This window comes from Phyllobates terribilis, unplaced genomic scaffold (assembly GCF_046119375.1).
Source record: "Phyllobates terribilis strain yellow unplaced genomic scaffold, ASM4611937v1 Scaffold_3__8_contigs__length_932513732, whole genome shotgun sequence".
Taxonomy (NCBI): Eukaryota; Metazoa; Chordata; class Amphibia; order Anura; family Dendrobatidae; genus Phyllobates; species Phyllobates terribilis.
In genome coordinates this window covers 448,518,965-448,534,610 of record NW_027362763.1, presented here as the reverse complement: position 1 = coordinate 448,534,610, position 15,646 = coordinate 448,518,965, and the positions used below count along the sequence as shown (strand labels likewise).

Genomic DNA, 15,646 nt, shown 5'->3' with positions numbered 1-15,646 from the left:
TCCAGGAGCAAAAATTAAAGATGTGTCTGACAGGATATCAAGACTCTTCAGACCTATAGATCACTACCCATTCCTGCTAATACATGTGGGGACAAATGACACCGCAAGAAAGGACCTGGAAACCATCTGCAGTGACTTTGAAGACTTAGGCAAGAAAGTGAAAGAATTGGGAGCGCAGGTGGTCTTCTCATCCATCATCCCAGTGGATGGCCATGGAACAATGAGGTGGAATAAGATTCTACAGGTGAACAACTGGCTACGTCGATGGTGCCGTCAACAAGGATTTGGATTTCTGGATCACGGAATGAATTACCTATACGATGGACTACTTGCTAGAGATGGGGTGCACCTTACGAAGACTGGAAAACATGTATTTGGAAGTCGCCTTGCTACACTCATCAGGAGAGCTTTAAACTAGAACAATGTGGGAAGGGAAGCAAAAGGCCAGAAAAAGCCATACAGCTGACAAATACTATTGAGATCTCTGCTACTGGAAGTGGAAAGGAAGAACAAAGACAAAACAATTTAAATAATAAAAATATGGGAGGAAGAGAAACCAATCACAAACTAAAATGTTTTTATACAAATGCACAAAGCATGGGCAACAAACAAGGAGAATTGGAACTACTAACGCAGGAAAAGGAATATGATGTCATTGGAATCACTGAAACTTGGTGGGACGATACACATGATTGGAATACAAGGCTAAAAGGATACAACGTATTTGCAAGAAACAGACTTGATAAACGAGGAGGAGGTGTCGCATTGTATGTTAGAAAAGCGTATATCTGCACAGAGATTGAAGCTTCAGAGACTGGGAGTTCTGTGGAAACTGTTTGGGTAAGAATACAAGGAGAGAACAACGGAAAGGACACCATTGTAGGCATTTACTACAGGCCACCTGGGCAAGCTGAAGATATGGATGAACTCTTTATGTATCAAATGACCAAGTTCTCCAAAAAATATGACGTAGTGGTCATGGGAGATTTCAACTATCCAGACATTTGTTGGGAATCTCTCTCAAGTAAAACTAACAGGTCAAGCAAATTCTTATCCTCTCTTGCTGACAACTTTATCTTCCAAAAGGTAGGGGAGAAAACAAGGGGATCTGCTACTTTGGATCTAATCCTTATAAACAGGGAGGAAATGGTTGAGGAGGTAAAGGTGGCTGGGACGCTAGGAGGCAGCGATCATGCTATTATAGAATTTTGGATAACTAGAGGAGGAAGACATGTGAAGACTCAAACTTCAAGGTTAGATTTTAGAAAGGCAGATTTTAAGAGACTCAGAAAGAGAATAGGAGGGATCCAATGGCTGGATGTCCTTAAGGACAAAAATGTCCAGGAAGGATGGGAAATTTTTAAAAATGAGATTCTCAAAGCACAATCGTTAACAATCCCGAAAAGTAGGAAGAATGGGAAGCATTTAAGGAAACCAGGATGGATGAACACAGAACTTAAACACATGCTAAAAAGAAAGAAAGAAATGTTTATTAAATGGAAAGAGGGAGGCATATCTAAAGAAGATTATAATGCAGTCTGCAGATCCTGCAGGGCACGTATCAGGTTAGCTAAAGCTGACAATGAATTAAGGCTTGCAAGAGATGTCAAAAGCAATAAAAAAGGATTTTGGGGGTATGTCAAAAGTAAAAGAAAAGTCAAAGATGCTATAGGATTTTTACAGGATGAAAATGGAGAAATGGTAAGAGAGGATGTTGAGAAGGCCGAACTTTTTAATTCCTATTTTGCATCTGTTTTCTCTCAGAAAGAAAATGTAACATCAACTGATCTTCACTGTCCTTTTAAAGGAATAGAGGAATCCAAGTTATCTGTAAACAGAAAGATTGTGAGGGAATATTTAGCTAACATAAATGAGTTCAAGTCTCCAGGTCCAGATGAATTACACCCCAGAGTACTGAAGGAGATCGTAGAAGAAATTTTAGAACCACTCTCCATAATCTTTGAAAATTCTTGGAGAACAGGAGAAGTCCCAGAAGACTGGAGAAGAGCAAATGTTGTTCCTATCTTCAAAAAGGGGAAGAAGGTGGACCCAGGGAACTATAGGCCGGTGAGTCTGACTTCTATACCAGGAAAGATCTTTGAACAAATTATTAAACAACATGTATGTAAGTACATGGATAAGAATGAAGTGATTAACCAGAGTCAGCATGGGTTTGTAACTAACAAGTCATGTCAGACTAACTTAATTTCCTTCTATGACAGAATCACTGACTGGGTGGATCATGGAAATGCTGTAGATATAGTATATCTTGACTTCAGCAAAGCATTTGACAAAGTATCTCACACCATCCTTATTGAAAAAATGACCAAGTATGCAATGGACCAGGCAACTGTTAGGTGGATTCATAACTGGCTGAGGGATAGCTAATACTAGAGAAGAGAGAGAGAGGATTCAAAAATACCTAAATAAACTGGAGCAGTGGGCAGCAACCAACAGAATGGTTTTTAACAGGGAAAAATGCAAAGTACTACATCTGGGCAATAAAAATGAAAAAAGCATATACAGAATGGGAGGAATAGAGCTAAGCAACAGTACATGTGAAAAAGACTTAGGTATACTAATAGATCATAGACTGAACATGAGTCAACAGTGTGATGCAGCAGCAAAAAAGGCAAATACAATTCTGGGATGTATTAACAGAAGCATACAGTCTAGATCACGTGAAGTCATTATCGGTCTTTACTCCTGTTTGGTCAGACCTCATCTGGAATACTGTGTACAGTTTTGGGCACCACATTTTAAAAAAGACATAGACAAACTGGAGCAAGTTCAGAGAAGAGCGACCAGAATGGTGACTGGTCTGCAAACCATGTCCTATGAGGAACAGTTGCAGGATTTGGGAACGTTTAGCTTGCAAAAAAGAAGACTGAGAGGAGACTTAATAGCTGTCTACAAATATGTCAAGGGCTGTCACATTGTAGAAGGATCATCTTTATTCTCATTTGCACAAGGAAAGACTAGAAGCAATGGGATGAAACTAAATGGGAGGAGACACAGATTAGATATTAGAAAAAACTTTTTGACAGTTAGGGTGATTAATGAGTGGAACAGGCTGCCACGAGAGGTGGTGAGTTCCCCTTCAATGGACGTCTTCAAACAGAGGCTGGACAGACATCTGTCTGAGATGATTTAGTGAATCCTGCTTTGAGCAGGGGGTTGGACCAGATGACCCAGGAGGTCCCTTCCAACTCTACCATTCTATGATTCTATGCACATCCATATTGTATACTAGACTCCATGATCCTCCTTACATTATAGTGCTCTCCACATAGTCCTCCATATAGTATAATGCACTCCCAATAGGTGTCTATATAGCATAATGCACAGCCCATTGTCCTCCATATAGTATAATGCACTTCCCATAGTCTTCCATATAGTATAATTCACCCCATAATCCTCCATATAGCATAATGCACTCCCCATAGTGATCCATAAAGTATAATGCACTCTCCATGGTCCTGCATAAATTATAATGCACCGCATTGTCCTCTATACAGTATAATGCACCCCATAGTTCTGCATACCATATAATGCACAACCCATAGTCCTCAATATAGTATAATTCACTCAACAAAGTCCTGCATACAGTATAATGCACCCAATAGTCCTCCTTAAAGTATAATGCACCCCATCGTACTCAATACAGTATAATGCACTCCCCATAGTCTTCCATATAGTATAATGCACTCCTCATAGTCTTCCATATAGTATAATGCACTCCCCATAGTCTTCCATATAGTATAGTGCACTCCCCATAGTCATTCATAAAGTATAATGCACCCCCCATAGTCTTCCATATGGTATAATGCACTTCCCATAGTCCTCTGTACAGCATAATGCACCCCATTGTCCTCGATATAGCATAAGACACTCCTCATAGACCTCCATACAGTATAATGCACCCCATAGTTGTCCATATAGTATAATGCACTCCCCATAGTCCTCCATACAGTATAATGTACCCCATAGTTCTTCATATAGTATAATGCACTCCTCATAGTCCTCCATACAGTATAATGTACCCCGTAGTCCTCCATACAGTATAATTCACTCTGAATAGTCCCCCATACAGTATAATGCACTCCCCATAGTCCTCCATACAGTATAATGTACCTCATAGTCCGCCGTATAGTATAAGGTACCCCCATAGTCCTCTGTACAGTATAATGCACTCCCCATAGTCCTCCATACAGTATAAGCCCAAGGCAAAACTGCGTTGTCGGGGTAAAGACCAGCACCACCATCCACTCTCTGACATTGTTATTCGGTAAGTACACCTTCCACATTAATACTCATACTAATGTTAATACGGTAGAAATACTAATGAAAGACCCCAGTCTGACCGCGGGATAATTGATTACTCCATGACTGAGATTGGAATAGAGTTTGGCACTTGCAGTTTATCCATATATGGAATTATTATTATTACCATTTTTCGGTATAGAGGGGTATAAAAGAGTTATTGAGAACCTGGCATTTGCACTTTGTAGCCTCTTGCACCTTTGATAGGGGGATAAGTGCAATAAAATATTAGAATATTAATTGATGAGTATTAATATATATAAAAGTTATAATAAATTCAGTTTGTGGCTGGTGGTGGTTGTAATTTGAAAGTACCTGGGATTTTAAATATTGATTTTAAAATATTTGAAATAAAAATATTAATTTTTAAATTATGTTGCTTATTCTTGTATCTTCCTGCTCTTGAAATTGGTGCGACAGCACGCTAGTTTCTGATTGTGGTTATATGATGATTGGGAAGTAATTATTGTTGGACTTTATTGGAGTGTATAGTCCTGCATATAGTATAATGCACCCATAGTCCTCCATATAGTATAATGCACTCCGCATAGTCCTCTGTACAGTATAATGCACCGCATAGTCATCGATATAGCATAAGGCACTGCTCATAGACCTCCATACAGTATAATGCACCCCATAGTTCTACATATAGTATAATGCACTCCCCATAGTCCTCCATACAGTATAATGTACCCCATAGTCTTCCATACAGTATAATGCACTCCCCATAGTCTTCCATATAGTATAGTGCACTCCCCATAGTCATTCATAAAGTATAATGCACCCCCATAGTCTTCCATATGGTATAATGCACCCCATAGTTCTCTATATAGTATAATGCACTCCCCATAGTCCTCCATACAGTATTATGTACCCCATAGTCTTCCATACAGTATAATGCACTCCCCATAGTCTTCCATATAGTATAGTGCACTCCCCATAGTCATTCATAAAGTATAATGCACCCCCCATAGTCTTCCATATGGTATAATGCACCCCATAGTTCTCCATATAGTATAATGCACTCCCCATAGTCCTCCATACAGTATAATGTACCCCATAGTCTTCCATACAGTATAATGCACTCCCCATAGTCTTCCATATAGTATAGTGCACCCCCCATAGTCTTCCATATGGTATAATGCACCCCCATAGTCTTCCATATGGTATAATGCACCCCATAGTTCTCCATATAGTATAATGCACTCCCCATAGTCATAAATACAGTATAATGTACCCCGTAGTCCTCCATACAGTATAATTCACTCCCAATTGTCCTCCATACAGTATAATGCACTCCCCATAGTCCTCCATACAGTATAATGTACCCCATAGTCATCCATATAGTATAAGGCACTCCCCATAGTCCTGAATACAGTATAATGTACCCCGTAGTCCTCCATGCAATATAATTCCCTCCCAATAGTCCTCCATACAGTATAATGCACTCCCCATAGTCCTCCATACAGTATAATGTACCCCATAGTTCTCCATATAGTATAATGCACTCCCTATATTCCTCCATACAGTATAATGTACCCCGTAGTCCTCCATACAGTATAATTCACTCCCAATAGTTTTCCATACAGTATAATGCACTCCCCATAGTCCTCCATACAGTATAATGTACCCCATAGTCCTCCATATAGTATAAGGCACTCCCCATAGTCCTGAATACAGTATAATGTTCCCCATAGTCCTCCATATAGTATAAGGTACCCCCATAGTCCTCCACACAGTACAATGCACTCCCCATAGTCCTCCATACAGTATAATGCACGCCATAGTTCTCCATATAGTATACTGCACTACCCATAGTCCTCCATACAGTATAATGTACTCCATAGTCCTCCATACAGTATAATTCACTCCCAATAGTTCTCCATATAGTATAATGCACTCCCCATAGTCCTCCATACAGTATAATGTACCCCGTAGTCCTCCATACAGTATTATTCACTCCCAATAGTCCTCCATACAGTATAATGCACTCCCCATAGTCCTCCATACAGTATAATGTACCTCATAGTCCTCCATATAGTATAAGGCATTCCCCATAGTCCTCCATACAGTATAATGTACCCTGTAGTCCTCCATACAGTATAATTCACTCCCAATAGTCCTCCATACAGTATAATGCTCTCCCCATAGTCCTCCATACAGTATAATGTACCCCATAGTCCTCCATATAGTATAAGGCGCCCCCATAGTCCTCCATACAGTATAATGCACTCTCCATAGTCTTCCATATAGTATAATGCACTCCCCATAGTCCTTCATACAGTATAATGCACCCCATAGAACTTCATACAGTATTATGGCCACCACAATATAGTCACTGATTGAAAAACCCAAAACAATTCTCACCTTGACTCCTTGTTCCCCCGCTGCTCCGGTCTCTGCAGCAAGCATTCTATAGTGCCTGCACATCCCAGGACAGCGGTCGCCATGTAGTGATGTAATCGCACCTGCTGCTCTGAGACGTCAGACGCCAAGGGGGAATGATGGGAGAGGGAGTGTCAGCTGTATCGTCATCCCAAATGCCTATACAGTTGAACGTGTAAAGACAGGCAGAGGAGGTCCAGTGCCAGCGCTGGCACCATCCCCCGGCTCATGGGCCTCATAGCGGCCGCGTGGCCTGCTGCCATTGGCGGTATGCCACTGTAAGTATGTCTATGGTGTGTGGGAAGAAACCTGAATACCCAGAGGAAATCTACACAGACACGGGGAGAACATACAAATTCCTTGCAGATGTTGTCCTTGGTGGGACTTGAACCCACTACCCCAGCGCTGCAAAGCAACAGTGCTAACTACTGAACAATGATGCTGCCTGATTCAGACCCTGACTGCATAATTTCACCCAGGTATGTTTAAAGGAGTTGTCCAACTTTGTGGCCATTTTTTTCTTACTTAAATGCATACAATTGGGGCTAAAAATAATTTTTGCAATTGGGTTTTATTAAATATTTTGCAAAGTTTGCCTCTTATATCCTCTGTATTACACTGTGTATCGCTGGCTGCAGAATGAGTTAATGGAGTTGGCCACATTATCTTTATTTTACCAGATGTGTACCAGATGTGTACCAGGAGAGTGGGGCGGAGACCAGCCTCTTGGACTAGTCATCTGAGACTTGTGGTCCTCAGACATCAGACAGCTTTTCAGTGTTTTCTGTGAAACAACATACCTTACTGAAATGATGGAAACTTTGATTTATGCTGCTTGTGGTTCAGTCAGCATGAATCAGCTCTCAGGTTCCCTTTAAAGACAAATTCTAAAAGAAATACTTGATTTTCTCTAGGTGATAAAAAGTATCTCATGGGACCAAAGTTTTCAAGCTTAGATGCTACTGTCTTTGGACATTTGGCTCAGGCAATGTGGACTTTACCGGGAACAAGACCAGAAAGACTAATAAAAGGTAAATACAAGTGCGAAGGAGAATATGTCAACTGTAATGTTATATTCTGTGAATATGGACTAATGTTACCATATATAACCAGTATCTCCCATATACTGTACATATGGACTACTTATTTAATATCAAGTTAAAAGAGTCATTAAGTTAATTGGCGGACATTTATCATTGCATTTGTGCCCTTTCAAAATTTGCACTAATTTCATTGTTGTAAATGCGTCAGCTAAATTTATCAATGTTTTACACCATTTATTACACCATCTTTAGTACCTCGTTAAAATGATGAGAAAAGGGGAGATAGTTTCCATTTTGACAAGAAGAACATAGTTATGATTACATTTGTTGAAAAAAAGACGAATATTCTAAAGTCATCGCTGTCTTAACCCCTTAGTGACCGTGCCAATTTTAACCTTAATGACCAGGCCAAATTTTTGAGATCTGACCAATGTCACTACATGTGGTAATAACTCTGGAACGCTTCAACATATCCCAGTGATTCTGAAATTGTTTTTTTTTCATGACACATTGTACTTTATGTTTGTGGTAAATTTAGGTCAATATGTTTTGCGTTTATTTGTGAAAATACCAACATTTTGGCAGACATTTTGAAAAATTCACAATTTTCAAACTTTCAATCGACATATCCTTAAACCAGTTAGTCATGTTGTACAAAATAATTAATAAATAACATTTACCATATGACTACTTAACATCTGCATCATTTTTCAAATGTCATTTTATTTTGTTAGGATGTTAGAAGGGTTAAAAGTTTAGCAGCAATTTCTCATTTTTTCAAGAAATTTACAAAACTTGTTTTTTTGAGGGACCTATTCAGATTTAAATGGACTTTGAGTGGCCTATATATTGGAAACTGTCCAAAAGTGATACCATTTTAAAAACAGCACCCCTGAAATACTTCAAAACTGCTGTCAGGATTTTTTTTAACCCTTCAGGTGCTACTCAAGAATTAATCCAAAGTCGGATAAAAAAAGAAAAAAATGTTATTTTTACTGTAAAATGTTGCGTTAGCCCCATTAGGAATAGCACAAGAAAATGGACCTCACAATTTGTTATCTAGTTTCTTCTCAGCATTCTGACACCCCTCGTGGCCAGAAACCACAAACGGCCGGGCTCGGAAGGGAAGCAGCACCATTTGAATTTTGTAACACAAATTTGTCTGAAATAGATTGCGGGCACCATGTCATATTTGCAGACCCCTAAAACACCCAAACAGCAGAAACCCCCACAAGTGACCCCATTTTAGAAACTACAGTCATGGCCAAAAGTATTGAGAATGAGACAAATAGTAATTTTTCCAAAGTTTACTGCTTCATTTTTTGTAATGGCAATTTGCATATACTCCTGAATGTCAAAGAGTGATCAGCTTAACAGCAATTACTGTACTTGCAAAGTCAATATTTGCCCAGAAAATGAACTTTAACCCCCAAAACACATTTCAACATCATTGCAGTCCTGCCGTAAAAGGAGCAGCTAACATCGTTTTAGTGATTGATCCATTAACACGGGTGTGGGTGTTGATGAGGACAGGGCTGGTGATCAATCAGTCATGATTAAGTAAGAATGACATCACTGGACATTTTAAAAGGAGGCTGGTTCTTGGTATCATTGTTTCTCTTCAGTTAACCATGGTTATCTCTAAAGAAACACGTGCAGCCATCATTGCACTGCACAAAAATGGCCTAACAGGGAAGAGTATCGCAGCTACAAAGATTGCACCTCAGTCAACAATCTATCGCATCATCAAGAACTTCAAGGAGAGACCTTCCATTGTTGTCAAAAAGGCTCCAGGGCGCCCAAGAAAGACCAGCAAGCGCCAGGACCGTATCTTAAAACTGTTTCAGCTGCGGGATCGGACTACCAGCAGTGCCGAGCTTGCTCAGGAATGGCAGCAGGCTGGTGTGAGTGCTTCTGCACGCACTGTGAGGCGGAGACTCTTTGAGCAAGGGCTGGTTTCAAGGAGGGCAGCAAAGAAGCCACTTCTCTCCAGAAAAAACATCAGGAACCGACTGATATTCTGCAAAAGGTACAGGGAGTGGACTGCTGAGGACTGGGGAAAAGTCATTTTCTCTGATGAATCCCCTTTTCGATTGTTTGGGACATCTGGAAAACAGCTTATTCGGGGAAGAAGAGGTGAGCGCTACCACCAGTCTTGTCTCATGCCAACTGTAAAGCATCCTGAAACCATTCATGTGTGGGGTTGCTTCTCAGCCAAGGGAATCGGCTCACTCACAGTCTTGCCTAAAAACACAGCCATGAATAAAGAATGGTACCAGAATGTCCTCCAAGAGCAACTTCTCCCAACCGTCCAAGAGCAGTTTGGCGCCCAACAATGCCTTTTCCAGCGTGATGGAGCACCTTGCCATAAAGCAAAGGTGATAACTAAATGGCTCATGGAACAAAACATAGAGATTTTGGGTCCATGGCCTGGAAACTCCCCAGATCTTAATCCCATTGAGAACTTGTGGTCAATCATCAAGAGACGGGTGGACAAACAAAAACCAACAAATTCTGGCAAAATGCAAGCATTGATTATGCAAGAATGGACTGCTATCAGTCAGGATTTGGTCCAAAAGTTGATTGAGAGCATGCCAGGGAGAATTACAGAGGTCTTGAAGAAGAAGGGGCAACACTGCAAATATTGACTTGCTGCATTAACTCATTCTGTCAATATAACCTATTGCTACTCATAATATGATTGCAATTATATTTCTGTATGTGATATAAACATCAGACAAACACTAATAAAAACCAGAGGCCAGCAGATCATGTGAAAATATAATTTTGGTGTCATTCTCAAAACTTTTTGCCATGACTGTACACCCTGCAAGGATTTTTCCAGAGGAATAGTGAGCAATTTGAACCCACAGATACCACACTGAATTTGATAACATTAGGTCGTCATATTGAAAATTTTAATTTTTTTCACAAAAATCTTATTTAGCTTTAAATTTTTCAGTTTTTAAGATGTAACATCAAAAAGCGAACCAGATAGTTTGTTACCTACTTTCTTCTGAGTCTGACAATACCCCACATAAAGTTAAAAAGTTCTGTTTGGACACACAGCAGGGCTCGGAAGAAACCACATTTGGTATTTGGAATGTAAATCTGTCTGGAATAGGTTGCAGACACCATGTCTCATTTGCAGAGCCCCTGAGGTACTAAAACAGCAGAAACCCCCTTAAGTGACCCCATTTTGTAAACTAGACCCATCATAGAATTCATCTAATGGTCTGTTGAGCTTGTTGAACCCGTAGGTGCTTCACAGAACTTTCTAAAGTGTGGATGTGAAAATAAAAATATTTTTTTTTCTGCTAAATTGTTTTAGCCTCAAATTTATAATTTTCACAATGGGTAATAGGAAAAAACGGACCCCATAATTTGTTATGCAATTTCTTCCGAATACAAAGATACTCCATATGTTGTCATAAACTGCTGTTTGGGCATATGGCAGGGCTTGGAAAGGAAAGAGCACTATTTGATATTTGGAGCGTAAATTTGTCTGGAATAGATTGTGTATGCCATTGTCACATTTGCAGAGCGCCTGACATACCAAAACAGCAGAAACCGGGGGTGTGGCCTGGAGCTCATGGAGAGAGGACGTGTGTAGCTGAAGCTCTTGCCATCCAGCCTTAAACCTACAGGATTTTACCCCTTATAGGGGTTTGGTTCCCACCACAACGACAGATCATCGTCTGGGATGTCCTCCTGATCCCTTTGGATCCTTTGGATACCACTTATATCCTGATTTAACCCGCCGCATCCCATCCGCAGTTGTAACAGTAGCCCTGCTGCTGTCGGACCATTACCTCATTGCCCTTAATATACTGAAGGATTACTGTTATCCATTATACTATCTCCATTATCCTGGAAGCCTCCTAACACCTGGAAGATACCGGAGTTACACAGATTGGGCCGCCCGCCATTTGACGCGATTATCCAGAGCCTGGAGTGAAGATCACAAAATGGCGGCGGCGATTTACCTCAGCACTACACTGCTGTGATTCTGACAGGAGTCTGTCAAATAATCTCTGAACTGGACTCTGGAAAATTCTTATTTCACGGATTTTATGCATTTATATATCTGCTGAACCTTCTACTCTAAAACCACTGAAAAAGGAATCTGGACTCCTCAACCCTTAGATGATCGTAATCAGGACTGACCTCTCACTGAAGCCTTGGATTAGGTCTTATATTGTGATAGTCATTCTCACTTCTTCTCTATCTTAACTCTTTCCTGTTCTTATTCCTCTGTAAAGTAATTAATACAACTGTTTGCCTTAACTGCCCATTGCACATATAGCTTGATAATTTGCCATTGCTTAGTATAAAACGATTTTCCTATACTATATCTGGGGTATTGTTACTAGTGTCGTACTTTTGTGTTATTGAGTAATTGTTTATCTAAATTTACCACCTGAGACTTACTCTCCTATTTACTCATTTGATCATCCTTGTCTTACTGTGTAACTGATAAGTAGTATAGACATATTTGCATATATCTACAATATATCAATGTAAACTCTAATATTTGGGAAGGCTCTCTGAAAACCATGGCGTCCCAGAAATCCAAGCTAGATAAATCCAAACCCACTTATAAAGACTCAGCTCAACTAGGAAACCCACATAGGAATAGATCTAGATCCCCTACTAAACAGAGTGATAATGACTCAAGGTCAAGGGATCGAGGCATGAAATCTGATGACTCCACAAATCCAGAATTTGATCCCCAGAAACAAAGGAGAGAAAAAAGGAAGGAGTCGGCCTTTAAACTAGCATCTGCACAAAAACCGACAGTGCAGGAGAGTTCTGACTCAGATGAAGACTCGTCCCTTATAACTAGTCCTCCTAAGCAACGGATAAGGACAGACAGCCCTCCATCTTTAGAAGTTACGGACCCGTTGCAGAATTTTGATTGGAAACAGCCAATTGACCAATCATATTTTAAAGGGATATTCTCTGCCTTCAAGGAGTCCCTTCGCATTGACTTCGACACTAGGTATGATAAACTTCAGAAACAAATCGACTCAGTTACCAACAAAATAGATAAGACTGAGTCTGAGATCTTTGAATTGGAGCAAAAAAATAACAGACTAGAAAAAGAGTACCACCTCCTCAAGGAGGAATTTAGAACAGTAATAAATAAGCTCACTGACCTGGAGGACAGAGGTAGACGACAGAACTTAAAATTCAGAGCTATACCAGAGTCTGTCAAATCTGACCAACTTGCCCCCTACATCAAAAATTTGATTAGAACGGCAATTCCATCTTTATCTGACCTAGAAGTAACACTGGACAGGACACATCGGCTTCCTAAGCCTAAACACCTGAAACCTGATGTCCCAAGGGACGTTATCACTAAGTTCCATTTTTACCAGACTAAAGAGCAGCTCATGGAGTTTCTTAGGCACAAAAAATCCTTCCCTAAACCATACGACTCCATCAAGATCTTTGCTGACTTGTCGAGAGAGACAATGACCCAACGTAAAAACCTAACAAAGGTCACCGACGTATTACGAAATAATCAGATCCCCTATAAATGGGGATTCAACCCCACAAAGGTCCTGTTTTACCACCAGGGGAAAAATTACAGTATTTCTGACATTGCGGATGGGGGTAAACTCTTCAGGGACCTAGGAATTAACATCACCTGACGTTCCAATCTAATTAATGGGCTGAGGCATTAGGCCATAACTTTAGTCCCGCCTAGGAGGTCATCATCGAAACGTTAGTCCCTCCTTGTTTGGAACTTGGTATTTAGTTACTGGACTTAGACCTGTATTGAGGTATTTTATCGCTCAAGTTAAGTTTTTTTTTTTTTTTTTTTATTATTATTTAATTTCTATCTTTGTCTAAGGTTGTAGACTTGATCTGATTTATATTCTTTCTGGACATTTTATAGTTAATTTTTGAAAACATGCTTTGGAAAAAACTATGGACGATTTTATTTCACCAAATATTGAGCTTTTACCATTGCTTGTACAGTATAAGTCATGTCACTTAGATTTCTAACACATAATGTCAATGGCCTCAATACTCCACAGCGCCGTTTCTTTGCCTGGAAGACAATTAAGGACTATAATGCTGATATAGTAGCTCTCCAGGAAACTAAATTCTCCTCTGTCAAGCCACCCCATTTCGCTCATAAAGAATTCCAAAATATATTTTACGCCAATAATATCAAGAAAAAGTGGGGAGTAGCCCTGTTAATCAAAAATTCTGTCTCGTTTGAATTAATCTCAAGCCTTAAAGATCCAAATGGGAGGTATATTATATTAATCTGCAAACTGAACCACCAAATTTTTACCCTCGCTAATGTATATGTACCCAACCAAGGCCAAATATCCTTCCTGAATAAAATAATGCGTACTATTACCCAAAATAAACAAGGTGATTTAATTCTCTTCGGAGACTTTAACATTGTACCAAATTCTCTCCTGGACTCTTCTAACAAGTCAAGGCGTCAATCTTCCTCACTAGGCCCATGGTTGCTCAAAATGGATTTATACGACGTTTTTAGATGCCTTCATTCGTCTTCCCTGGAATTCACTCATTACTCTGGTACTCACAATTCCCACTCTAGGATAGATCTAATTCTCACTAACATATTCTCACTTCCTAAATTTAAAAATATACTAATAGCACCCAGAGTGTGGTCAGATCACTCACCTGTAATATTCGAAGTAACAAACCCCAAAATACCATTGTAGAAAAAATCTGGCGTAATAATAGTTTCCTCTATAACCATCCTGTCTACAAAAAAGAAATCGACAAAGCCATCCAGAACTACTTCAATGAGAATGACACTGATGATATCTCTATATTCACACTTTGGTCGGCCTTCAAGGCAGTACTTAGAGGCAAGCTTATACAATTAAATTCACAACTAAACAAATCTAATAGAGAAAAAACTCAAAAATTAGTTCATGAAATTTATGCTTTAGAGCAAAAACAAGTCTCCAATCCTTCATTTGACTATTCAAAAGATATCCTTAAATTGAGAACAAACCTTAAATCTCTCCTGACCACCGAGTATGACAAATTTATACAGACTACTAAATCTAGGTACTATTTCTCTGATGACAAACCATCGAAACTGCTTGCAGCTAAGATTAGACATTACAAAACTAAGTCACGTATTAGCGAGATTAGAGACCCCCTAGGCCATTCCTATAACCATCCTAAAGATATAGTCAAAGTTTTTGCAAATTTTTATAATTCCCTATATAACCTAAAAGATGATCCAAGCTTCTCAAAACCTTCTGATTCAGACATTAATAATTATTTACACAAACTACATTTACCCACACTAACCGACCAAGACCTACAAGATTTGAACCTCCCATATTTACCGAAAGAGATTTCGGGAGTAATCAAAGGACTTAAACTGGGCAAATCTCCAGGCCCCGATGGACTACAGAATGAGCTATATAAAACTTTTGAAACTCGTTTAGTTCCCTACCTAACCAAATTAGCCAACCATACAACACAACAGGCCTATCTTCCTCAGGATATGCTTGAAGCGATAATAACCATAATCCCAAAAGAAAAAGGTCACCCACTCGACACAAAGAACTATAGGCCCATATCCCTCCTAAATTCGGATACAAAAATTTTAGCGAAGTTGGCTGCGGAAAGATTAAAAATTCATATCGGTAAATTGGTGCATGAGGATCAGGCGGGTTTAATTCCTGGCAGAAATACTGCCGATGCCACCAGAAGAGCAGTCAATCTCATTACCCTAGTTGAGCGTGCCAATCTTCCTTCGGCCTTCCTTGCACTGGATGCAGAGAAGGCTTTCGACAGGGTCTACTGGCCATTCCTATTTAACACACTACAAAAATTTGGTCTCAAGGGTAATATTCTCAACCTAATTAAGTCAATGTATTCTG

General features: G+C 39.7%; 1 protein-coding gene across 4 annotated transcripts in view; it reads left to right on the top strand.

Moving 5' to 3' along the window:
* FAXC (failed axon connections homolog, metaxin like GST domain containing) overlaps positions 1-15,646 on the top strand; it is an 84,383-nt gene that overhangs the window by 50,406 nt on the left and 18,331 nt on the right. For all 4 annotated transcript variants that reach the window (XM_073675746.1, XM_073675748.1, XM_073675744.1 and 1 more), the window contains one exon: positions 7,623-7,739. In XM_073675746.1, coding sequence (XP_073531847.1) covers positions 7,623-7,739 — 117 coding nt within the window. The remainder of the gene's footprint in view (positions 1-7,622; positions 7,740-15,646) is intronic.